The sequence below is a fragment of the Hypanus sabinus genome, chromosome 5 (genome assembly GCF_030144855.1).
Source record: "Hypanus sabinus isolate sHypSab1 chromosome 5, sHypSab1.hap1, whole genome shotgun sequence".
NCBI classification, from domain to species: domain Eukaryota; kingdom Metazoa; phylum Chordata; class Chondrichthyes; order Myliobatiformes; family Dasyatidae; genus Hypanus; species Hypanus sabinus.
In genome coordinates, this window is record NC_082710.1 from 149,766,145 (window position 1) to 149,793,451 (window position 27,307).

The 27,307-nt window shown below is 45.5% G+C and overlaps 1 protein-coding gene across 1 annotated transcript in view; it reads left to right on the forward strand.

The window, feature by feature from the left end:
* LOC132394449 (H-2 class II histocompatibility antigen, A-R alpha chain-like) overlaps nt 1-21,226 on the forward strand; it is a 43,490-nt gene extending 22,264 nt beyond the window's left edge. The window contains exons 4-5 of the mRNA XM_059970621.1: nt 1,679-1,826; nt 21,081-21,226. Of these exons, the coding sequence (XP_059826604.1) occupies nt 1,679-1,824 (146 nt within the window). The 3' untranslated portion in view covers nt 1,825-1,826; nt 21,081-21,226. The remainder of the gene's footprint in view (nt 1-1,678; nt 1,827-21,080) is intronic.
* The last annotated feature ends 6,081 nt before the right edge of the window (nt 21,227-27,307 follow it).

Here is a 27,307-nt window from a genome sequence, read left to right on the forward strand (position 1 = left end):
TGCAGAAGGCCTTTGACAAGGTGCCACAAATGAGGCTACTAATAAGCTACGAACTCATGGTATTACAGGAAAAACTCGAGCATGGATAAAGCAATGGCTGATTGGCAGAAGGCAAAGAGTGGGAATAAAGGGAGCTTTTTCTGGCTGGCTGCCGGTGACTAGTGGTTTTCCACAGGGGTCTGTGTTGGAAGCGATTCCTTTCATGTGATATGTCAATGATTTGGATGATGGAACTGATGGCTTTGTTGCAAAGTTTGCAGGTGATATGAAGATAGTTAGAGGGTAAGTAGTTTTCAGGAAGTAGAGAGGCTACAGAAGGACTTAGACAGATTAGGAGAATGGACAAAGAAGTGGCAGATGGAATACAGTGTTGGGAAGTGTATGGTCATGCACTTTCATAGAAGAAGTTGAAGGGTTAACTATTTTCTAAATGGAGAGAAAATACAAAAAACTGAGGTGCTAAAGGATTTAGGAGTCCTAGTGCAAGATTCCCAGAAGGTTAATTTGCAGGTTGAGTCTGTGTGAGGAAGGCAAATGCAATGTTAGCATTCAATTTTAAGAGGACTAGAATATAAAACCAAGGATGTAATGATGAGACTTTATAAAGCACTGGTGAGGTCTCACATGGAGTATTGTGAACAGTTTTGAGCTCTTGGAAACAATGTGCTGAAACTGGAGAAGGTCCAAAGGAGGGTCACGAAAATGATTCAAGGATTGAACGGCTTGTCATATGAAGAGCGTTTGATGGCTCTGGGCCTGTATTCACTAGAATTCAGAACAATGAAAAGGGGTCTCATTGAAACCTATCAAATGGTGAAATGCCTTGATAGAGAGGATGTGAAGAGGATGTTTCCTCTGGTAGGAGAGTTAAGACAAGCAGACACAGCCTCAGAATAGAGGGGTGTCCATTTAGAATGGAGATGAGGAGGAATTTCTTTAGCCAGAGAATAGTGAATCTGTGGAATTCTTTGCCACAGGCAGCTGTGGAGGCCTAGTCATTATGCATATTTAAAGCAGAAGTTGATAACTTCTTGATTGGTCTGGGCACGAAGGGATACGGGGAGAAGGCTGGAGAGTTGGGCTGAGAGAAAAATTGGATCAGCCATGATGAAATGGTGGAGCTGACTCGATGGGCCAAATGGATTCATTCTGTTCCTATATCTTATGGTCTTATACGAGTTCTGTATCAGGATGGGATCTGAAGCTGGAAACAGTTTGAATAAATTTTTGAGCTAACTATACAGATGATTGAAGAGGAAGGGTGTGGGACATGCAGAGAGCTACTTTCCAATTGCTGAGACAAAAGGAATGCTGAGTGTTTGCTATTTAGCATCTGTGAGTCTTTCGCACAACCAGTTCTGTCTCTTTTGACATCCTAGGGAGTGGAGCTGTGTGACCTCTGTCCCTTTAACATCCTTTCTACAACCATATACACACTGCCTCAAACCTGGGTTATCAATATCCTGTGTCACCCCAGTCTGTGGGCCCTGGGTAGAGACTGTGACTGCAGACCACAGGCTCACTGATGTGTGTGGACAGGGGTTTGCCAGTGTTGGGGAGGGGTGTTAGTGTTGGGCCAGACTTTCCTCCAGCAAGGTAAGCTTGGTGAATGAACACTCACTGTGTGTCCACTGTATGTTTCACTGTGAGCTCTCATGCTTCTCTTGTCTCTCCCTAGAACCTGAGGTACCCGAGGAAGCTTCCGGCCCAGGAACCGTGATCTGCGCACTGGGACTCTCCCTGGGAATCATCAGTGCTGTGGTTGGAATCATCCTATTGATCAAAGAGAGGCAGCGGCTGCAGGCTCAGCAGCAGGGCATCTAGGGGTGAGTGATGGGCCTAGTGAGGGCTCCCAGTCTCCGCCTGGGGTCCTACCCTTGGAAGAAATCCTCAGTCAGAGAACATCCTGTAGAAGTCATGTATCTGTTTTCTGTCTGTCTACATTGTATTTTGTGTTGTGCATTTTTATTATGGGTTACGGAAATTTGTTATGTGGATTGTGGCGTTGTGGAAGAATATGAATATAGTCTCATATTTACACTTTGTGTCATTAGTTTTAGTTAGAGAGAGAATTAGTCAGTGACATGGATATTTTTTGTAGACTAATTTCTTTTTTAAAATAAATTTATTATTTTTCTACATAGAATACAGAGTTCAAGAAAAAAGAAATATATCAAATACACTATACTGAATCACACATAGAAACGCCTTACTCTATATTCATACGAATTGATTAATTCATAATATTGAAATATAGTAAATATATTATATAGAAAAAAATCTAACCCACTTCCAAGAGCGAAGCTGATTAGTAAAGAGGAAAAAAGAAAGAAAGTATATTATTAGCCATCATCTGTGCTTTAATGGCAAATCAGAGGTTTTGAAAATAGTTTATAAAAGGTCCCCACAATGTTTGAAAGTCTTGATTAGATTCGGGAATTGAACACCGAATCTTCTCTAAATTTAAACATGACATGACATCACGCAGCCATTGAACCTGAGTGGGCGGGACCGCATCTTTCCATTTAAGCAAGAGCACCCTCCTAGCCATAAGATAAATAAAAGCCAAAATCAGATTTCTCCAAAATAATATGTCACAAGGTGACGTGGAGACTGGACCCAAATGCAGGACGCAGGCACTGAAGTACTAGGGGTCGGACAGGAACAACTAAAGGATAGAACAAGATGGGGAGACCGTGGCATGCAAAGGTGATCCTGGGGTTCAGCAAGTCCATGGCGAAGGCAGGAACTTGGCTAGGCTAAAGGATGGGTCTATGGGACAAGGAATGCTGGGAGGATAGCCCCCCTGGGTGGGCCGCATTACTTCTGGGCAGGGCCCGGCCTCCCAGGCAGGAACACAGGGGCCTGGGCAGGTCGCGGGGCACCCGGGCAGGATGCGGGACACAACTGGTCGGGAGCAAGGGGTAGGAAAGTGTCGGAGTCCTCCAGGCAGGCCGCATAGCTCCTGGGCAGGGCCACCTCCCAGGAAGGAACACGGGGGCCTGGGCAAGAAGTGGAACACCTGGGCAGGTTGCGGGGCACCACCCGTCGGAAGAGTGGGGTAGGAAAGGGTCAGAGTCCCCCCACCGGGCAACGGCAGTCCAGCCTGCTTACCTGACAGAAGCAAGGATCAGGAGGGAGCTTCGTCCAGGGTGACTACAAGAATGGACTTACAGAACTAGATGTTTAACAGTGGGTACTCCAAGCTGGGGTCGAAACAGGATAGCCAGGCGAACATCGCAACAGTACAAACAAGGCAAGCACATAACAATGAAGTGTTAACAACAGCTAACTTCACTTATTTGGTTTGTTCTGCTTATTTCTCTATCACTATGCTAGTTTTGTTAGTTTTTTTTATCACTATATAGATCATACTTTGCTGGTTTTGTAATAAAGGATCAAACATACATTTTTCAACTTGGAACTCAATTATTTGGAAGCATATCACACAGTGTCGAATCCCTCACTCAGTCTCTCAGCGGTTTTGGCTAGTTTTTCAAGTAACTACTTCATTTTGTCAACAAAAAATAATAGTTATACCAAATGAACACCACTCGATAGTGAAGGATTGCCTCAGACCTGTTGGTGAAACCGGAGCATCTTGTGGTAGGATTATCTGTGACCTTTTGTTGATTCATACTGTGTTCAAACATTCATAAAGTCTTTTGAAACCAGTGTTGAAGGAACGACTGACAGCCAAAGTGACTGCCTCTATTTCCTTGACCAGTATATTAGGGGTTGCCCTACAGAACTTGTCAGAAGTTACCAGCATGACACTCGTAAGAAAGGATATGTTAAGGCTAAGGTTTTATTGTAGGGACATTTGGTAATGAACAAAACTGCATCTGCCTACATGCAAAAGGCTTTTTCTTTGGTACCTATCAAATCTGAAAACATGAAGGCTCTTCAAGACTACAGTCTTTTTCTTAAGAGGCTGTTGCAAAGCTATGGAAGAAGTGCAGTGCATGAGTTGGATGGACATGCCTGCCAAAATGTCGACAGTTATAAATAAATTGCCCTATATGTTGGCGATAAATGGAGAACAGTGATCTGGAAACTGCAAGAAAGGCACAACCATAAGGCTCCTTTCACTGACATTGTTGATTTTTTTGAAAGGAAAGTAAAGATAATAACAGACCTGGTATGTGAGAATATACAGATGCTCCATCACCTACAGTAAGTAAAGGCGTGAACTAGAAAAAGTCACAATTTTGTTTTAAGACTAAAGGAAGTAGTTTTGCCATGACTGTGGCTACTGTGAGAAGTAAATCTAAAACTGAACCTGGAACTAATGGAAGGGAAATGGTTTCATCAGTCTAAGCAGGCCATCTGTTTTGTGAGGTTGAACCTGCATTGGATTTCTGCCCTCATGGAGAAAAAGGTTCATTGTGAGAAGATTGCCTTCATAAAGGAAAATGATGTCTGATTTGCAACACACATAGAGTGCTGGAGGAACTCAGCAGGCCAGGTAGCATCTATGGAAAAGAGTACAGTCAACATTTCAGGCTGAGACCCTTCAACAGGAGTGTGCTTTGTCTGCCTGTGTACGGGACACATCAGCAAGGGTTGCAGGAAGCATAGTTCATACAAGGTATGCAGTGGCAAGCATCCTAGAATACTTCATATTCACTCTGATGAAAAGGGTTTAGAACCCAAACAAGCTGTGAAAGAATCAGACACAACAGTGAGTAGTGCCCTGGTATCTAATGGCTTTACAGGGGCTGACGATCATGATCGTAAACTTCCCATAATTCCAGTACAAGTGAAGTCTAAAAAGGGGAATGAGACAATGGTTACTTATGCTTTCCTAGATCAAGGCAGTACAATAGTTTTTTCTACAGTGGGCCTGATGACCATGCTCAACATACACAGGAACAAGGACATGCATTCTCTTACACACCATGGGTCAAGAGAAGGTAATGAGTAGCTACATTGTTTCAGGATTAGAAGTGGCTGGCTTAGATGGTGAAAACTATTGTGAGCTACCTAACATCTGGAACAACTGGAAACTATACATGTCCACAGAGGAGAAACTCCACGTAGGAGGGATCTCCAGGGATAGTCTCACCTGAAACATCTCCATTTGCCAGAGAGAGATTCAGAAATTGAGCTGCAGATAGGGACAAATGTGCCTAAAGCATTGGAGCTGTTGCAAATGATTCACAGTGTTAATAATGGACCTAATGCAATTAGAACAATGTTGGGTTGGACTGTGAATGGAGATGATGGTGATGGGAAAGACTGTGGACAGCCTAAGCTGACAGTTAACAGGATCTCAGTTTTGAACTTGGAAGAGGTTTGGCAATGGCAGTTCAAGGCATTCTAACTGAATGCAGTTAGAAGGAACAACTTGGTTTGTCAAGAGAAGGTCACAAGTTCATGGAGCAAGTTGCAAAACTGGTGGATGGCCACTACCAGAAAAAAGATTAACATGCCAAATAAGAAGAAGATTGCAGAACAGTGTGCTCTAAATCTCAGAGGTTTAGGAAGGATTTGTCATTTCTCACTGACTACACAGATTTCATGAAGGATGTAATCTCCAGAGATTATGCCAAAGGAGTCTCAGCAGAGGATCTGGAATACAGTGATGTTAAAGTCTGGGATATTCTACATCATGGTGTTTACCACCCCAGAAAAGGAAAACTTCATGTTGTGTTTAGCAGTCGAATAACTTTTCAGGGAATGCCACTTAATGCTCAGATTTTACAGGGACAAATTCTTACTAACTCACTGATTGAGGTCATGGCCATATTCAGAAAGTAACCAGTGGTGATCATGACAGATATTGGATCAGTGTTTCACCAGCAGAAGATGCAGCTCTGCTGAGGTTTCTCTGGTTTCTTTGGTGGCCGGATGGAGACATCAGGCAAGATATGGTGTACTTTAGAATTTTGGTACATCTCTTCGGAATGACTTCACCTCTGAGCTGTGCCAACTTTGCCCTTAGGAAATGTACAAAAGACAATGCAGAACAGTTCAGCTGTGAGACAATGGGTAAGGTTTTGCATTGCTTCTACGTTGATGACTGCCTTGTGTCAGTGTCCTTTTAGGAAGAGATTTCTCTATCATGACCTGGTATCCATTTGTGCTAAAGGTAGCTTCCAACACACAAAGTAGATAAGCAACAGATATACTGTGCTAGCTGTTATATCAGAAGAGAAAAGAGTGAAAGACATGAAGGATTTGGATTTGGATCAATATATACCTTCAGTGGAGAGAGTACTGGGTGTACAATGATGAATTTAGTCTGATACTTTCAAGTTTAAGATCATGATCCAAGATAGACCACTCACTAGAAGGCAGATCCTCTCCACAGTTAGTTCCATCTATGATCTTTTAGGAATCTTGAGTCTGGTGGTGCTATCTGCTATGAAGATCCTGTAAGATCTACAAAAGAAAGAACTTGTCTGGGATCAGTTGCTCACAAGTGGACAAGCTGGCTGGAAGAACTCTGATGGTTGGAAGATTTCAAGGTTGTTAAATATATGAAGCCCCTAGATTTTAGTGAAGTTATTGCTGCAGTTACCTCACTCTACATACACAAGTGAAGATGGCAATGGAGTAGAGACCTACCTATTGTTACACAACGTTCACTCTTAGGTGCAAAATGCCTTGTTCATTGGAAAATCTAGGATGGCTCCACTGAAGTCAGTTTTCATCCTCCAGAAGGAGCTCACTGCTGTTACAATGGCAAGCTGTATGGACACATTGTGGAGGAGGGAGTTGCAAATGCAGCTTCATGACTCAGTTTTTGGACTGATAGTACTTGTGTACTGAAGAATATCAAGAATGAAACTTTCAAGTATTGAATCTTCATTAAAAACAGAAATTTTTAAGGTTTCACAGGCATGTAAATGGAGGTATGTAAAAACTAAGCAACTCAGTTGATGTGGTCTCTAGTGGGTTGAAGGTGAAAGCATTTCTGAAGAATAAAACATGGGTGTCAGGGCCTCAATATCATCTTCTGCTTGAAATCCCAATTGTTCTGGAGAACTCCTACAACATGATCCGGAAGTCAAGAGTACTGTTACAATCAACACTGTTCAGATTGGAGAGGAGGTGGACCCAATAACATATCACTTCTCATCTAGGGCCCATTTGAGGAAGACAGTGGCCTAAATTTTGAATTTAAGAACTTGCTCTTGTTTTTAGTTGGAAGAGGAAGCAATTGAACATTGCTTTTGCTCAGTTTGACTTGGATGAGTATAACAATGATATTCTTTGGAGAGAAAGATTGAGAAGGCCAATGGTCAGATTGGCCGAGATTGTCTCTTAATGGAGGAGCTCAGAAAAGCTGAAATAGTGATCATTTGGATTTGCCAAAGGAAGAGATTTGCTGATGAATTCTCAAGTCGGCAAAGAGGAGAAAGAGCAAAAATGAACAGCCATATTTTCAAGCTTAATCCAGTACTTAAAGGTGGCACCTTGGTTGACAGCTTAGTAGGATAGCCATGACTGAAGAGTCTGAACATGTTGTTATAATGGCAAAGGATCTTTACGTCTCAGACATCATTCTGAGGCATGTACATCAAGAGGTGGGACATGCTGGTCATAACCACATTTTGTCCAGGTTGCACCAAAGATACATTGTTCCTGGCACTAGTACAGCTATAAAAAGAATCCTGTTTAAGTTTGTTGTCTGTTGATGGATGTGCTCCAGGATGCCAGCAGATGGCAGATCTACCTCTGGACGGACTCTCTCCTGACAGTCCTCTATTTACATGTGTAGGTGTGGACTACTTTGGAAATTTTGAGGTGAAGAGCAGAAGTACAGGGAAGAGGTATGGGGTCATATTTACCTGTCTAGCTATACGAGGCGTTCACATTGAAATGGCATCTTTTTTAGACACAGACTACTTTGTTCATGCACTTCAATGCAAGACAAGGACAGGCTTATGAACTGTGCTGTGATAATGGAACAAACTTTGTTGGTGCTGAATGTAAATTGAAAGAAGCCATTGAGAAGTGGAACCATTCACATATCAGTGTTGTCCTTTTACAGAAAGTAATTAAGTGGATTTTTAAACTTCCAGCTGAATTACATCATGGAGGAACATGGGAGAAGTTGGTCAGGTCTATGCAAAAGGTCCTCAATTCCACCATGCAAGTATGGAATCTTTTCAAAGAGGGTTTCTGCACAGTTCTTTATGAAGCCGAGGCTATAATCAATGGTCATCCGATTACTAAGGAATCCTCTGATCCCAATGATTTGGAAGCATTAACACTCAACCATGTGTTGCTTCTGAAGACCTCACCAGACTTACCACCAGGAGAGTTCCAAAAGGAACTTATCGTAGATGGAAGCATGTCAATAGGTGTCAAACTGGTTTTGGAAACAGTGGGTCAAGAGTACTTAACACAGTTCCAGGAACATCAAAAGTGTTCAGGTATAAAGCACAATTTCTTCCCAAGAGACATTGTGCTTATAGTTGATGACACAGTGTCTTGCAACTTATGGATCTTGGGAAGAGTCATTCAAGTCTTTCCAGACAGAAGATGATATGTGCACCAGCTGTCGGGACAGGTCTATAACCAAGATCTGTCTTCCACAGGAGGCAGAGGTTTGATGAAATACAGCTCTAGAAAATTACCTTCAAGTTATTCGACTTCATGACTTTGACTTGACAGAAAGTGGTGGTGAAGATCACTCTTACAGGGCTAACTGCTGGTAACCTCTGGCCTTTATGATAGTTACACGACTAGGCTTGAAGAAGAAAGAGGATATTTGCATAAAGTTAAGATGTTATCCTTGAAGAATTTGTCTCCTATTTTTGTAGCATATAGTTGTAATTATCATAGTGTAGTAAATAGGAGCTGGGATGTAGGAGCCATGTATCTATTTTCTGTCTGTCTGTATTGTATTTTGTGTTGCGTGGTTTTATTATGGGTTATGGCGATTTGGCATGCAGTTGGGGCATGGTGGAAGCAAATAAGTATAGTCACATATTCACACTTTGTGTATTTAGTTTAAATTAGAGAGAGAATTGGAAGGATATGGATTTATTTTGTTGATTGCTAACTTTGCTTATTTTGCTATCGCTATGCTAATTTTGGTAGTTTTTTAATCTCAATATTAGATCGTTCATTTTTGCTAGTTTTCTAATAAGGGATCAAATGTACTTTTTTCCACTTGGAACTCAGTTATTTGGAAGTATGTCATACAGTGTTGATTCCCTCATTCAGTCTCTCAGTTTTGGTATGTTTTCAAGTAATCACTACATCTCCCACTGGCTATCAACTGCTACAAGGCAAAGGTGTGGACAAGGTGAAGCTTTCACAAAGAAATCTGTAGATGTTGGAAATTCAAGCAACACACACACAAAATGCCAGTGGAACGCAGCAGGCCAGGCAGCACCTATAGGGAAAAGTGCTGTCAACATTTAGGGCCGAGACCCTTCGTCAGGTGAAGCTTTGCCGCTTCTCACATTCAATGGTGGATGGAGACTGTGCTCCAGAGGACTGCTGAGTGGGGGGACCAGCAAGAAGAGCTGTTCAAGGGGATGGGACCCTGGCAATGCAAAGATGTAGAAAAGGCATGTAATAAAGGGCAATGTTACAAAAGGCTTGAGGGATTTCAATATGCAGATAGACTGAGAAAATCAGATTATTGCTGGTTCCCAAGAGAGTAGATTTATAGAATGGCTATGAGATGGCTTTTTAGAGCAGCCTGTGGTTGAGCTTACAAGGGAAAAGGCAGTTCTGGATTAGATGTTGTATAATGAACCAGATTTTATTATTATTATTATTATTATTATTATGACTTTATTGTCACAAAACAATTGATACTAGAGCATACAATCATCACAGTGATATTTGATTCTGCGCTTCGTGCTCCCTGGAGTACAAATCGATAGTAAATATAATAAAAATTTAAATTATAAGTCATAAATAGAAAATAGAAACTGGAAAGTAAGGTAGTGCAAAAAAAACCGAGAGACAGGTCCGGATATTTGGAAGGTACGGCCCAGATCCGGGTCAAGATCCGTTCAGCAGTTGGAAAGAAGCTGTTCCCAAATCTGGCCAGTTGTGTCTTCAAGCTCCTGAACCTTCTCCCGGAGGGAAGGTGAGTCGTGTCCTTGATTATTCTGGCAACACTGCTCCAACAGCGTGCGGTGTAAAGTGAGTCCAATGATGGAAGATTGGTTTGTGTGATGTGCTGGGCTATGTTCACGATCTTCTGCAGCTTCTTCCAGTCTTGGACAGGACAGCTTCCATACCAGGTTGTGATGCACCCTAGAAGAATGCTTTCTATGGTGCACCTATAAAAATTAGTGAGGATTTTAGGGGACAGGCCAAATTTCTTCAGCTTTCTCAGAAAGTACAGGTGGTGGTGGGCCTTCTTGGCAGTGGACTCTGCTTGGTTAGACCAAGTCAGGTAATTTGTGATATTCACCCCAAGGAACTTAAAGCTTTTGACCTGTTCCACCTGCGCACCACCGATGTAGATGGGGTCATGTGGTCCTCTACTCTTTCTGAAGTCAAAACCAATTCCTTCATCTTGCTGACGTTGAGGAATAGGTTATTGTCTTCGCACCATGCCACCAGGTTCTTAATTTCCTCTCTGTACTCAGACTCATCATTACCCAAGATACAGCCTACAATTGTGGTGTCATCAGCAAACTTATATATTGAGTTCGATGGAAACTTGGCTACACAATCATGGGTGTACAGTGAGTACAGCAGGGGGCTGAGTACACAGCCTTATGGGGCACCGGTGCTCAGAGTGATTGTAGAGGAGAGCTTGTCCCCTATTTTTACAGCCTGGGTCCTGTCTGTGAGGAAGTTGAAGATCCAGCTGCAGATCTGAGTGCTAAGACCCAGGGTCCAGAGCTTAGGAATCAGTTTATTTGGAATGATGGTATTAAAGGCAGAGCTGTAGTTGATGAAAAGGAGCCTTACATATGCGTCTTTATTCTCCAGGTGTTCTAAGGAGGCGTTCTATGTAGTGCCAGAGAGATGGCACCTTCCGATTTCATTAGGGAATTTGAAGTAAAGGAACACTTTGGAGGCAGTGATCTGAAGTTTGAGAGAGAGAGGCCTTAATCAGATATATCAGTATTACACTGGAGTAAAGGGGCACAAGGGAGGAGCTGGACAAAGTCAATTGAAAAGAGACACCAGCAGGGATCAAATTCACAAATCAAAGGTGCAAAGGAATTTCTTAGAGGTTAACTTGCAGGTTGATTCGCTAATAAGGAAAGGAAATTAACTGGTAGCATTCATTTCAAAAGAACTAGAATATGAAGTTGTGTATATAATGCTGAGGCTTTGGTCAGACTGCAGTTTAGGATCTAAAAAGGAGATATGTTATCATTGGAGAGGCTCAAGAGGAGACTTGCAAGAATTACCTCAAAAATGAGAAGGTTAATATATGATGAGCAGGGGCTACGTGGGGAAGGTGGGTTCTTCTCTTACTGGAGAGCGAGAGCAGAGTAGGTGGAGGAAGCCCCTCAATTATTGTAGTAGTTTGAATACCCCCCTCCCAGTGCTGTTAATATGTATGAATTTAATGTAACAGTATGGGAAGCAATGATCATGTATGTAAAGAATGAAAAGGAATTGAATGGTTTATTCCTGTAAATAGTTTTTTTGTTTTGATTAAAGTTTATTTTGTTTATACAAAAAAGTGCTGCTGGGCCTGGTGCAGTGTTTCCATTACTATATTGGAGCCTTTGAGAAGGGGGTTGGGAAATAGCAAGAGGAATAAACCAAGTCCCCAATATGAAACATTTCACACTTAACTGAATTAAACTCTGTCAATTCTTTGCCCGTATCTGTAACTGATCTATAACTCACTGTATTTGTTGATAACCCTTTACACTGTCCACAACTCCACCAACCTTGGTATCACTTAATCTACCCATCTACATTTCCATCCAAATGATAGATGTAACATCACAAATAACAGAGGTCCCAGCACCAGTTCTTTACACTTGTATGAGTTACAGGCCGTCTAATGTCATCCCCAGTACATGAATGTAAAAAATGGTTGTTACTCTGAATCCAATGCAGCATTATAAAAACAGAAAAAGCATAGAAATCATAATAAATATAAAGGTAAGCCTATAAAGCAAAATTCACAAGTAAATTGAGTGTGGTTGTATATGCATAAGATTAGTTTATATACATATACTAATTATATGCATATAAACTGACAATAGGTACAGGAATAGGTCATCCTCCCCCACCGCCGCTCCACAATCCCATGTCTCACAGGTCCAACTGCCAGTTCCTGGGTCTACACAGCCTCCACCTTCCTCTCACCCCACCATCCCTGAACACCCCAAACCTCCCTTCTCCTCAGACACCACCAACCCTGTGGTAAACCATGTATATCTGTCTGGACACGCCCCTCTGCTGACTGCTTCTGTGGCTCCTCCCTGGATAAAGGTGTCACCGTGGAGTGTTCAGAGTAGGGGTCTGGTGCTCCTGCGGGCGACAGGTCACGGATGGAGACCGTGTCCTCCTGCCCATCAGGTAAGACCACATAGGCATACTGGGGGTTCGCATGAAGTAGGGGAACCCTCTCGACCATCGGGGAGTATTTATTGCTCCTCGCATGTTTCCGGAGCAGCACTGGCCCTGGGGACGTCAGCCAAGTCGGTGGGGTGGTTCTAGTGGTTGACTTCCTGGGAAAAGAAAAGAGTCGCTCATGAGGGGTGGCATTGGTGGACGTGCATAACAAGGGCGGATGGATTGGAGTGCCTCAGGGAGGACCTCCTGCCAACGAGAGACCGGCAATCCCTTTGACCTAAGAGCTAAGAGTGTGGCCTTCCACACCGTGGTATTCTCCCTCTCCACCTGTCCATTCCCCCGGGAATTATAGCTCGTGGTCCTACTAGTGGCAATACCCCTAGCCAGCAGGTTTTGGCGCAGCTTGTCACTCATAAACGAGGACCCTCTATCACTGTGGATATAGCATGGGTATCCGAACAGAGTGAAGAACTGGCGCAGGGCCTTTATGATTGATGTGGCAGTGGTATCGGGGCAGGGGATGGCGAAGGGGAACCGCGAGTACTCGTCGATGATGTTAAGAAAGTACACATTGCGGTAGGTGGAGTGAAGGGGGACCTTAAAGTCGACACTCAGTCGCTCAAAGGGGCGGGTGGCCTTGATAAGTTGTGCCTTTTCAGGACGGTAGAAGTGCGGTTTGCACTCAGCACAGCGCTACTGGTCATCGTCCTGATCTCCTCAAGGGAGTACGGCAGGTTCCAGGCCACACGAAATGGAAAAGCCAGGTGACCCCCAGGTGGCAAAGATCTGCATGGAGGGCGTATAGCTGGTCGATCTGCGCGCTGGCACACGTTCCCCGGGATAGGGCATCGGAGGGCTCTTTGAGCTTCCCAGGCCTGTACATGATGTCATAGTTGTAGGTGGAGAGTTCGATTCTCCACCTCAAAATTTTATCATTTTTGATTTTGCCTCGCTGTTGGTTGCTAAACATGAACGTGGCTGAGCGCTGGTCGGTCAGCAAGGTGAACCTTTTGCCGGTGAGATAGTGCCTCCAGTGCCTAATAGCTTCACTATGGCCTGGGCTTCTTTCTCCACCGCGGAGTGCCGAATTTCAGGGCCTTGAAGGGTACGAGAGAAGAATGCTACCGGCCTTCCTGCCTGATTGAGGGTAGCAGCCAGCGTGAAATCGGAGGCGTCACTCTCTACTTGGAAGGGAATGGTCTTGTCCACCACCTGCATTGCTGCTTTGGCAATGTCCCCTTTAATGCGGCTGAAGGCCACGCGGGCCTTGGTTGAGAGGGGAAATGTGGTGAACTTGACCGGGGACGGGCCTTGTCTGTGTAGTGAGGGACCCATTGGGCGTAATAGGAAAAGAAGCCCAGGCACCGTCTGAGGGCTCTGAGGGTGGTGGGAAGAGGGAGTTCCAACAGGGAGTGCATACGGTCAGGGACAGGGCCAATGACTCCGTTCTCTATAACACACCCAAGGATAGCAAGTCGGGTGGTTCCAAACACACACTTTTCTCTGTTATAGGTAAGGTTAAAAGCTTTGGCTGCTTGGAAAAAACTTTGGAGGTTGTTGTCATGATCCTGCCGGTCGTGACCGCAGATGGTGATGTTATCCAGATATGGGAACATGGCCTTCAGTTAGCACTGGTTCACCATCCGGTCCATTTCCCTCTGGAAGACAGAGACAACATTCGTGACACCGAAGGGGACGCGCAAGAAGTGATAGAGCCTGCCGCCCGCCTCGAAGGTGGTGTAGGGGCGGTCCTCCGTGCGGATGGGGAGCTGATGATAAGCGGATTTCAGTTCTATGGTTGAGTACACCTTGTACTGAGCAATCTGGTTGACCATATCCGCAATGTGGGGTAGGGGGTACGCGTCAAGCTGCGTGAACCTATTGATGGTCTGGCTAGAGTCCACGACCATCCTATTTTTCTCCCCGTTCCGAACAACGACCACCTGGGCCCTCCAAGGACTTGTGCTTGCCCCAATGATCCCTTCCCTGAGCAGCCGCTGCACCTCCGACTTAATGAAGGCCCTGTCCCCCGCACTGTACCTCCTGCTTTTAGTTGCCACGGGTTTACAGTCGGGGGTCAGGTTGGCGAATAGCAGTGGGGGAGGGCCCTTGAGGGTGGAGAGTCCGCAAGTGGTGTCCGTAGTGCGGCTGTTGGCATATTGTTGGGTGGGATGTGTGGGTCGTTGTGTGTGTGTGGTCAGTAGCGGGGTATGTGACGAATTCCAACAGAACTAAGGATTTCTGACAGTGATTGGTGGGAGGAGCCCGTCATACTCCATTGTCACGCTTTTCAGGTGGCTCTGGAAGTCGAGCCCCAATAGCACAGGGGCACACAGTTGAGGCATGACCAGTAATGTAAAGTCTCGATATTCTGTGCCCTGCACCACTAGTGTCGCTACACTACCCCCCACCCCCCAGATGTCTGTTGTATGGCTTACCGGCCGTGTCACTAGTCCGCAATGTTGCACCGTGACCAGGTGGATAAAACTCTCTGTGCTGCCCGTGCCAAACAGGCAGCTTGTCCTGTGCCCCTTCACCAGGATGTCCATCATTGACCTTGCGAGCTGGTGTGGAGCGCTTTGGTCGAGGGTCATGGAGGCCAGAGTTGAATCGCTGTCTTGGTCCTGCGCGGTGGAGTGCCCGGTAAGTACCCGTGGGTCATAGGTGGTGCGAGGTGGCGCCGACCAAGATGGCCACCCCCATGCCTCGCACGCGGCGGCAGCAGGAAAGATGGCAAACCCCATGTCTTGCACGCGGCGCTGCTCGATCCCGCTCGCAGTTTGGACTTACAGGCCTTGGCAAAGTGGCCCTTCTTTCTGCAGCTGGAGCAGGTAGCTTCTTGGGCCGGGCAGCATTTCCGGGGGTGCTTCTCGAGTCCACAGAAGTAACATTTCGCGGACTTGTGACTAGCAGCAGCCATGGTCGATTTGCCGGCGGGTTGCGGGGTCTGGGGCGTCCACGAGGCCGGCGGGAGATTGCGCGCCTGGAGAGCATCAGAGTTGTGCAGAGTGGCCTCCAGCATATCGGCCAGCTCAATTGCGGAATGTAAGGTAAGATCGGCATGTTCCAGCACGTACACTGACCTGATCCCTGTGACGAAGGCGTCTCTTACTAGGAGCTGCGACATGTTGTTTGGCCATCAGCCCCTGGCAATCGCAGGCCCGCACGAGTGTCTGTAGGGCCCAGACAAACTCAGCGCTCGACTTTCCGGGCCATTACTGCCGCGTCGCTAAGTGATGTCATGCAAAGACGGTGTTTACCAGCCGCAGGTATTGTCTTCTGAGGGTGCTCACCGCGCCGTCGTAACTCAGCCAGTCTCTAATCATCGAGTAGACCGTGGACTGACCCTGGAGAGGAGAACTCTACACTGCGCAGCAGATTTAGTCACTTCAATCTCCTCCAGGTATGATTCGAAGCAGGCTAGCCAGAGTTTGAAAGTGTTTCCAGCCTCAGGTGTTCGCGGGTCGATGTCCAATTTGTCAGGACTCAAAACTAGTTCCATGCTTTAAAAATACTGCTAATAAAATTGATGCACTATCAATAACTCCAAAAGACTGGAAGTAGAGTAAGTACTGAAAGGCTTTTATTAACAGTAAAATGGATCCACGTCCATGCCGGATGACCACCCTGGACTGTGGGAGGAGCAGTGACACAATCACTTTTATCCAGGGATCTGTGGGAGAAGCCACAGGAACAGTCAGCAGAGCGGTGTGTTCAGACAGATATACATGGTTTACCACAAACCCCTTCCCCCCTCTGATCCTAGCTCTCATCCATGCTGTGTTTCACCATTCCCTCTGACCTTCCCCTCTCTGAGGCAGAATGTTCTGTCCTCAGTAAGGGCCTCACCTTTGTTCCCCTGCTCCCACACTTCAGTGAGTTTTGTGCCCACCATGATGCTTAGCTTTTCCTCCCTCACCTCCGTCTTCAAGCAAGGACTCTCCACCCCGCACCGATATGACCCCCTTCTCCCCTCTTCAACCATCCTCCTCTTCCTGGGCACCTCACCCTGGTCTTCTGCCTGCTCTGGACCTTTTCATTGCCAACTGCTGATGGGACATTAACCATCTAGACCTGCATCTCCTTTCTCCATTTCCAACCTCACTCCTTCTGAGCACTGTACTCCCACTTCTTCTGCTCCAATCCTAACAACACCATCACACCCACAGACAAGGGAGGTGCTGGCGTCTGACCTCTATCTCACTGAGGCTCAGCGTCAACTCACAGACACCTCCTCTTACTTACCCCTCGAATAGGATCTCACTAATGAGCACCAGGCAATTGTCTCCCACACCGTCACCAACCTTATTAGCTCTGGGGATCTCCCATCCACTGCCACTAATCTCATAGTTCCCACACCCCTACACTTTCTGTTTCTACTTCCTACTCAAGATCCACAACCCCACTTGTCCAGGTAGACCCATTGCTTCAGCTTGTACCTGCCCCACTGAACTGATAACAGCATATCTTGACTCTGTTTTATCCCCCTAGTTTAGTCCTTTTTACCTACATTCATGACACTTCACACGCTCTTGATCTTTTCAAACATTTTGTTCCCTGGCCCCCATCATCTTATTTTTACAATGGATGTCCCAGTCCCTGTACACCTCCATCCTCCACCAGGATGGCCTCACAGCTCTCTATTTTTTTCTGGACTCCGGGCCTAACCAGTTCTCCTCCACTACCACTCTCCTCCACCTAGCAGAACTTGTCCTTACTCTCAATAATTTCTAATTTGGCTCTTCCCACTTCCTTCAAACAAAAGGGGTAGCCATGGACACTCGCATAGGTCCCAGAAATGCCTGTGTGTTTGTTAGCTATGTGGGACAGTCTAAGTTCCAAGCCTCACTGGTCTATCCCCCACTTTTCCTTTGCTACATCAACAACTGCATTGGTGCTGCTTACTGCACCCATGCCAAGCTCATTGACTTCATCTGCTTTCCTCCAGCTTCCACCCTCAAATTTAACTGGCCCATTTCTGACAACTCCCTCCCCTTTCTCAATCTCTCTGCCTCTATCTCTGGAGAAAGTTTATCCAATTTGGATAACTTCCAAACTGATTGGATGAACATCAATTTCTCAAACTTCTGGAAATGCTCCCCAACCCCCTCTCCTTCACCATTCCCCATAATTTTAGCAAGAGGAAATCTCCTAGGTAGCAGCAGGGTATATGAAAACCAAGTAGGACAGTCACTGTGTCTATGTAGGTCTGAGGTGTGGAGTGTAGGCATTGCATGGAGGGGTGAAGGGTGCTGAGGGGCTAAGAAGTGGAGTGATGTGGATGTAGTAATGGTGGTGGCATGGGTTAGTAGGTGGAGGTATTGATCTGCCTGATGCCTTGGGAGAAGGAACTGTTTTTCAGTCTAGTGTTCCTAGTGTGAATGCTAGCCTCTTCTCTGATGGGAGAGGAACAAACAGTCCATAACTAGGGTGGGTGGGATCCTTCATGATATTTCTGGACTTTTCCCAGGACTATTTTCTGTTGTGTCCTTGATGGCGGGGAGGCTGGTGCCGATGATGCATTGGGCAGTTTTAAATACCCATTATAGAGCCTTCCTGTCTGCTGCAGTACAGTTTCCATATCACACGGTAATGGAACATGTTAGCATGCTCTCAACTTTGCATCTTTAGAAGGTCTTGAGTGTTGATGTGCATAGTTATGCTCTCTTCAGCACCTTTGAAAGTACAGGCATTTGTGAATTTTCTTGACTGTGCAGGAAGTGTTCTTGCACCGTGAGAGGTTGTTCAAGATGTGCACTCCCAGGAGTTTGAAATCGCTCGCAGTTTCCACCGCTGTGCCACTGATATGAAGAGGGGTGTGAGTGGTGCAGATTTCACTGAAGTCCATAACCATCTCCTTTGTCTTGTTGGCATTGAGGAAAAAGTTATTTTGCCTAGAACCAGGTTTAGAGCTTCCACCTCCTCTCTGCAGGCATTTCAACATTGTTGGTGATAAGCCTCATCACTGTCATGTCATTGATAAACCTGACAATGAGATTGCTCAGGGGTTTGGCTGTGCAGTCTTGTATGAGCTCTGCACACGGCCCACTAAGAGGCAATAATTCACAAAAACCCAGTACCATCACCCTCAGTCTCCTATTGCCAAGTCAAGTTTGGATCCAATTTGCCCCTTTGCTCTGGATTCCATGGGCCCTAGCCTTTTGGACCAGTGTCCCATGTGGGACCTTGTCAAGTACCATACACTGCATCCACCATGGTCACTGCACTGTCCTGATCAATACGTTTTGTTATATCCTCAATGAATGCAATCAGAATGATTTGCCTTTGGCCATCTCTGAGCAGTCACAGTCTTTCCAAGTGATCATTAATCCTGTCTCTTAGAAATTTTTACAGTAACTACTCCAGTAGTGATGTTAGGCTCAGAGGTCAACAGTTACCATGCTCTTCCTTGATGACCTTGAAAAGGTGGAACATATGTGCCATCCTGTCATCATCTGGTTTCTTACTTGTGACTGGCACAGATGTAAAATTCTCAGTCAGATCCCCAGAAATCTATGGCCCTGTTTTTCATAGTGGTCTAGGATAAACATCATCTGGCTAACTAAGGCATGCAGTATCTACTCTTTATTTATGGAGACCTGCACTAGGCTTTTACCTTCCCCTTCACTGCATTCTCCAACTGCACAGTCAAAGGTCGCGAGGACAGGGGGCAAGCCTGAGACTTTCAAGTATATTATTACTGCTGTGTACCTACATCTACTGATGCTTCTGGATGCATCTTCAGTGATGTTCCTGGAATCATCGGGTGTTTCGGGTCTTTCAACATCACACACCGTCCTCTAGGTACCCAGCCAGGGCTGATCAGACCCCAGCTTGTGTCCAGATGGCTAGCTACTTATGACTCCATGGCTCCCCTCTTTTGAGCCACAGCCATCTTGAGGCCCTCTCTGCCCCATCTGTGGTCCTGCAGATGGCTCTCCTCTTCCTCTCTCCCTCGATGCCCAAATTGCTGAAGGCTCTGGCTAAGGAATGGGCTGTGAATCCCCTAAAACCAACTTCCACTGGGCTGACAATGATTGCTGTCATGGCTTGTAGCTTCCTATCAACCTCTCCCTTCGCCTCCACAGTATTATGGAGAAAAAAATTGAGGGTAACACAGTGGTACAACTATAGAGTCATTGCCTCACAGATCAAGAGCTTTGAGTTCGTTACTGACCTTAAGTGCTTTCTGTGTGAAGCTTGCACATTCTCCCTGTGACCAAGTGGGTTTCCCCAGATGCAACGTTTTCCTCCCATATCCCAAAGATATGATGGTTGGTTTACCAGACAGGGCCCTAAACAGTCCTTCCAGGTGAGGCAACACTTCACCTGTGAGTCTGTTGGGGTCATATATTGTGTACAGTACTCCTGGTGTGGCCTCCTGTATATCGGTGAGACCCAACATAGATTTTGAGACCACTTTGCCGAGCACCTATGCTCCATTCGCCAGAAAAGGCAGGATCTTCCAGTGACTGCCCATGTTAATTCTGTTTCCCATTCCCATTCCAACATGTTAATCCATAGAATACGTACACAATGCTGGAAGAACTCAGCAGGTCAGGCAGCATCCGTGAGAAAAGAGTAGCCAACGTTTCAGGCTGAGACCCTTCATCAGGACCGTTCATCAGATTCCTGATGAAGGGTCTCGGCCCGAAATGTTGGCTACTCTTTTCTCACGGATGCTGCCTGACCTGCTGAGTTCTTCCAGTGTTGTGTACATGTTCTTTGACCCACAGCATCCGCAGTTGTATTTTTGTATGTTAATCCATAGTTTCCTCTACTGTCGTGATGATCCAACTGTCTCAGGTTCGAGGAACAACACCTTGTCTGGATAGTCTCCAACCTGATGGCATGAACATCAATTTCTCAAACTTCTGGTAATGACCCTCCCCTCTCCTTCACAATTTCCCATTCCCTTTTCCCTCTCTCACCTATCTCCTTGCCTGCCCATTGCCTCCCTCTATTGCTCCTCCCCCTTTTCTTTCTTCCATGGCCTTCTCTCCTCTCCTCTCCCATCTCCTGCCCTTTATCTCTTCCAGCAATCAACTTCCCAGCTCTTTAATTTACCCGTCCCCCACCTAGTTTCACCTATCACCTTATGTCTCACCCTCCCCTCCCCCCAACTTTTAACTCTGATTCCTCATCTGTTTTTTCTCTGGGCTTGCTGAAGTGTCTCAGCCCAAAACTGTCGACTGTACTCTTTTCCATTGGTGCTATCTAACCTGCTGAGTTCCTCTATCATTTTGTGTGTGTTGACAGGATCATTCAATCTCTTGTTATGATTAATAATCTCTAATCCAGCCAACCTGTTTGTAAATCTCTTCTACACCCTCTACTACACCTTCACGTCCTTCTGTAATGCAGTGACCAGAATTGCATACAATACTCAGTTCTCCCCGTTCTGTGTTTGTGTCAAGCCCCCTCTATGTTTTCTGACATTATGATAATGAATAGATCTGCTGAGAGCGGCTTGCAATGAGTTGCCAGGTTCTTGTATGATCTTGAGGACGAACAGCATCCTCTTGATATCAGTATGTATATAGGCTTCTGATGTAAATCATCCCCTGTGAGATATGTCCTCATTAATCTTATCTTTCTTCCTCCAGATCAACAGTCCAGGGCCCGCCCAGAGACTGCCTCCATCTACCGGTTCATCTCGGCCCACTTATGAGACTAGCATGCGATCCACGAATCCGATGGATAACGCCCAACTGAAGCCATTCCTGCAGCAATAAACCTTCGACTTCAGTAACCGGTCTCCGTTTGTCTGTTTGTTGTACCAGATTGGTTAATCCCGGGTCAGAGATGGGTAAGCAATCCCCAAGCAGGGTCCCGGTTGATGGCTCCAGTGTTGCAGGGTGCTCCAGAGTCAGACAGAGAATGTGGGGATATGCGTGGTGGGTAATCCTCAGAATAGAGGGGCATCCTTTTAGAACGGAGGTGAGGAGGAATATCTTTAGCTGGAGAGCGGTGAGTCTGTGGAACCTGATGAAGGGTCTCAGCCATAGAGGGATCCCATAAAAGATCCTTTTCCATAGATGCTGCCTGGCTTGCTGAGTTCCTTCGAAATGTGTGTGTTGCTTGGATTTCTAGCACCTGCTGTTTTTCCCTTGTTTGGAATCTGTGGAATTCTTTGCTACAGGCAGCTGTGGAGACCAAGTCATTATGTATATTTAAGGCACAAGTTCGGGCATGAAGCAATACGGGGAGAAGGTAGGAGATTGGGGCTGAGAAAAATCGTATTGAAATGACAGAGCAGACTCAATGGACCAGATGGCCTAATTCTGCTCCTATACCTTATGGACTTATGGTCTAATGCATCTCCTGTCTAGAAACGGAAGTGTGTTCAGTCACTCCCCGCCCACCAGTGGACACTGATGCACCATCAATAACTCTCTGAGACGTGAGGCGAGATATCGGCTTTTATTGACTGGAAGAAAGAACAAGCAGTACTTGACCACCATACTACATCCTGGAGACTGAGGGCTGGGCTCAGGCCTCAATTGCCTTTATACCAGGGTCTGTGGGAGGAGCCACGGTCAGTGGGAGGGGCCACAGGAGCAGTCAGCAGGGGGCGTGTCCAGACAGGTATATGTAGTTCACCGCAGACACGATGTTCGCAGTCGGAAGTTGAAGCTTTAACTCGCATATCACGACCTTTCAATTCACGTCAGTTCCAGGGGCTGTGACTGAGCAGGTCCTAACTCACACCGAAATCACAATGAGAGAGTTTATACCAGGTAAACTGTTTTCCTGTTGTCCGAAACAATTACACCAGGGGAGGTAAACCCCTCTCGGCAAAACAACGTTGGGAATGCAATGTGGAGGCAGGGGTGTAGATAGCTTGGCGTAGCCCCCGAACAGTGGGTGCAGGGTGTATGGCCAGGCAGTTCCTCACACTGATCACCACCCGGGGTTTAATCTGACCAGCTCAGATCCCCAACACTCCTGTCCTCATAAACTGACCTCGTTCCATTTTCCTGGCAGTCACAATCCCCATCCTCTTATCAACGTTTCCGTACTAAAAAAAAGTGTATTGCCAGTGTGTCAACACTACAACAGAAACACTATAAACTATAATAATAATAACTAACACCAAATTAAAATATTCCCATCATCTATGGTACCATTTATACCTTTTCAGTGCCCAACTGTTCCGGAACACCTCCATGGTAGCTGTGGATACGATGTGTTCTTTCTTCAGCTATACCTGGGAGCGAGCGTACTTCCTGGAAAATTTCTAGTCAGCTCGGGCCATCCCCTTCACTACATGCCTCCAGGACCCACAGATAGCTAATTTGGCCATCCGCACGAACAAGTTTACCAGGACATCCTCCTCTCGTTCTGCCCATTCCCGACTGGATGACAAATATAAAGAAGGTGGGGCTGAATGCAACGAGAAGGCGAGGAGCACACATGAAGTTAGGCAAATAGGGTTGCAGCCTTGCCACTCTGAGTACAGGCTTATAAAATTATTACAGAGCTCCATCTCAGGACTCCAATGTACAAGGGAAGGACACCAGAATATCCTCTGGGAACTCATTCACTCCCAGGTGAAAATACTGAAAGCCATGGTATGTATGGACAGTGAAGGGGGGGGGGGGGTGAAGTGGGCAAAGAAAAGTGGTAACCCCTATGGGTATTTCCTAACTGCACCTTGGAATGGCATTGTGGGTGTTGACAAGATATGGCTCAAGTTGTGTAGTACCAGCTCTCAAATAAGATTTTGGGGCCTGAGTCTGACAAGTAATTCCGACTGAGTGGAATCGCTGCACGCATCTAATCCAAACCAATACCCGATGAGGTTGGTCATTCTGTCAGCCTGGTCCCAGCTGAGGCAACCATGTCCCATGCTTTTAGCTGGCCCCAATATGCTACAAAAACCCTATGGACAACTGCACTATCCATAGGTTTGCCATGAGTCGACCGACAGAGTCTCAACTGCACTCAACAACAGATAGACACCAGGCAACCCCTGCAGATCATGAAGGCAGCCGCCCCTCCAGAGTACATCATCAATATGTCCCACCTAGGAGGGTGCTTGGCGTATACAGGAATTTCTACAAGGTTCTGAAGCAAAGATACCATAAGACCATAAGACACAGGAGCAGAATTAGACCATTCAGCCCATCAAGTTTGTTCTGGCATTCCTTCATGACTGACTTATCCTTCTCAATGCCATTCTCCTGCCCATCTTTGAAGTCCTGACTAATCAAGACCTATCAACCTCTGCTGTAAATATATCCAATAACTTGGCTTCCATAGCCTTCTGTGGCAATGAATTTCACTGATTCATCATCCTCTGGCTAAAGAAATTCCTCCTCATCTCCATTTTAAAGGGATATCCTTGTACTGTGAGGCTGTGTCCTCTGGTCTTCGAGTGCCCCAGTACAGGAAACAACCTCTCAACGTCCAATCTGTGTAAACCTTTTAATATTTGATAGTTTTCAATGAGACTCCCTCCCCACTGCCCCCATTCTTCTAAACTCCAGTGAGTACAGGCTCAGACCTATCAAATGCTCCTAATACATTAACCCTTTCATTCCCAGAATAATTCCTATAAACATCCTCTGGATGCTGCACATCTTTTCTAAGATAAGGGGTCTAAAACAGCTCATAACACTCCAAGTGCTGTCTGACCATTGCCTGAAGTAGCATCAGCAGTACATTGTTGCATTTATATTCTAGCCCTCTTGAAATAAATGCTAACGTTGCATTTGCCTTCCTCACCACCAACTTAACCTGAAAGTTAACCTTTAAAGAATCCTGCACAAAGACTCCCGTCCCTTTGCACCTCTGAATTTTAAAGTTTTCTCCCCATTTATGAAATAGCCTACATTTTTATTCCTTCTACTGTACATTTCCCTACATTATATTCCATCTGCCACTTCCTTGCCCATTCACCTAATCTGTTTAAATCCTTCTGCAGACTCCCAGCTTTTTCAAAACTACCTGCCCTTCCACCTATCTTTGTAACATCTACAAACTTGGTTAGTACACCATCATCCAAATCATATAATGTGAAAAGAAGTGGTCCCAACACTGACCTTTGAGGAATACCACTAGTTACCAGCAACAAACTAGAAAAGAGCCCATTTATTCTTACTCTTTGCCTCCTGATAGTCAGCCAATCTTCTACCCATGCTAGATTCTTTCCTGTGATACCACAGGCTCTTATCTTGTTAAGCAGCCTCATGTGCCACACCACATCAAAGGCCTTCTGAGAGCCGTCAACTGTATATGTAGTCACACCAGCCACTGTCCATCTGTCAGATCATTGATGCAAAGAACCAGCATCTTTTTATTGGCTCAGAAGTCCTCTCACTCAGTCATACTGTCATAGGACACTATGGCACAGAAACAGGCCCTTCAGCCCTCCTAATCTATGCCAAACATCTACTCTTCTTAGTCCCATCAACCTGTAACCGGATCATACCCCACCCATTCATGTATTTATCCAGACTTCTCTTAAATGGTATAATCTAACCGGCATCCAACATTTCCATTTGTAACTTGTTCCACACTCACACCAGCATCTGAATGAAGTTCCACAATAATCAGAATCAGAATCAGGTTTATTATCACCGGCATGTGTCATGAAATTTGTTAACTTAGCAGCAGCAGTTCAATGCAAAACATGATAATATAGAAATAAAAAATAAAAAAATAATTAAGTAAATCAATTACTGTATGTATATTGGATAGAATAAAAATAGTGTAAAAACAAATAACTTATATTGTATAAAGTGATGTAGTATTCATGGGTTCAATATCAATTTATGAATCGTCTGCAAGAGGTGTAGAAGCTGTTCCTGAATTGCTGAGTGTGTGCATTCAGGCTTCTGTACCTCCTACCTGATGTAACAATGAGAAGTGGGCATGCCCTGGGTGATGGCGACCTGAATAATGGATGTTGCCTTTCTGAGGCACTGCTATGTGAAGATGTCTTGGATACTACGGAAGGTTGTACCCAAGATGGAGCTAAATAAATTTATGACATGTCCCCCTTAAACCTTAACCTATGACCTCTATTTCTAATCTTAATGAACCTCAGTGGGAAAAGCCTGCTAACATTTACCCCATCTATAACCCTCAAAATTTTGTATACCACCCCTCATTCTCCTATGCTCCACTTGGGACACCTCTCACTACCAAGTCGAAAAATCAACCACCATGGCGTGTTGGGACAGTGAACTAGGGCTAGGAATTAGAGGGTGTGGAGCAGTAATTCATACAGGTACCTCCTACCTGAATTTTTGCATGATATTGTAGGTGTCGATGAGATATAGCTCAAGTTATATGGTACCAGCTTCCAGATAAGATTCTGGGGCCTAGGTACAATGAACAACTCTGCCTGAGCAGAAGTGAGGCCAGCCAGAATCTTCCAAGGACTTGATTTGCACCAACACCCAGTGAGATAGGACAGTTCCCTCAGCAAGGACATCACCCTTTGCTAGAGTAGGTGTTGTAGTTGGAAGCAACCATGTTCCAGACTTTTAGTAGGTACCATTAGAAGTTCTACTGATCACCATGGTTGATACCTTCTGCGTGTGGCTAAGTCTCCAGACCTCTGGAGAAAGTACGACTCCAGTACATGCAACTTTAGAGGATTCTCGGTGAACATGAATCTCGAGGGGTCTGAGGTCAAGAGCCACTAATCCTGTATGTTCACACAACAGTTCACTATCTACCCTCTCCCACTCTGGAGATGCAGGACCATCGTCGTTTCCTGTCACCCCAGAAGTCCATTCACTTCCTCTGGATTTTACTGGAAAAAACAGGGAGTGAAGTTAAGGTGACCATCCAATACCACAACATAAAGGCCACCATTTGGTTTACAACTGCACCCTACCTCAACAGGAAAGCACTCTAAGGAGGCCTGACCAGTGACTCCATTGGGCCATGACCTTTGCCTCCAGGTCCTGCCAGTTCACCAGTCAGTTCTCCCCCGAAGGGCTCAGGGAGACTCCCAGATAGAGGAGATGTATGGTACTCCATGTAAATGGTCTCATCTCCTCCAGCAGAAAGTTCACCTGCTACTCACCAACTAAGAGTCAAACACTTTGGGCGATTGATCCCGGCAAAGGACACTGCCAAGATGACCTCCTTGCACTCACACACCCTCCACAGGTCATGGGGATTTGAAACCATAAAGAGCCTATAGCTGACAGAGGATAGAAGTTAATATCTATGTTTAGCTCGTGCAGGACCAGACTAGTTAACACTGTGCAGATGGTGTACAACTGGCTAGACAAAGGGCATACCCAACTATTCAAGATTCACTGACCTTGATGAAGCACTCTGAGGCACAGTATAAGAGTCCCCTGGGCAACAAAAGCTGATCTTAACTGAAAAACCTTCATATGGTGCTGTGTCTTCAACACTGTTATGTCCTATTTTTTCATTGAAATTTGAATTTATGCAAATTTAAAATTTCAAAGCAGATAAGCTTCAAAGCCAGTTTAGAAGAACTGTCGATACCCAGTTCCTGGTCTTGTGAACGGCTCCTTTGTCCAGGCCTAGGTGCAAACAAATCAGGAAATTCCCCAACCAACACACACTCCCCCATCCTTCTGCACCATCCCACGATTGGGTGTCCGAAGATTGGGTGGATGGGTTTGAACTAGAACTGAAACAGACACAATTGTTCTTCTGAATCTATACTGTATACATATATCAAGGGAATGGCTGAAGCCTTCTCTTTCTTCTCAGTCCTTTGGGATTGAGGATGACCTAGTTCTGTACCAACTCTATCAGCTCTCAGGTGCCTGATGAGTTGAATAGAGGACCCACAGATTTTGCCACAGATGGGGTAGAAGATACTTCCCAGAAC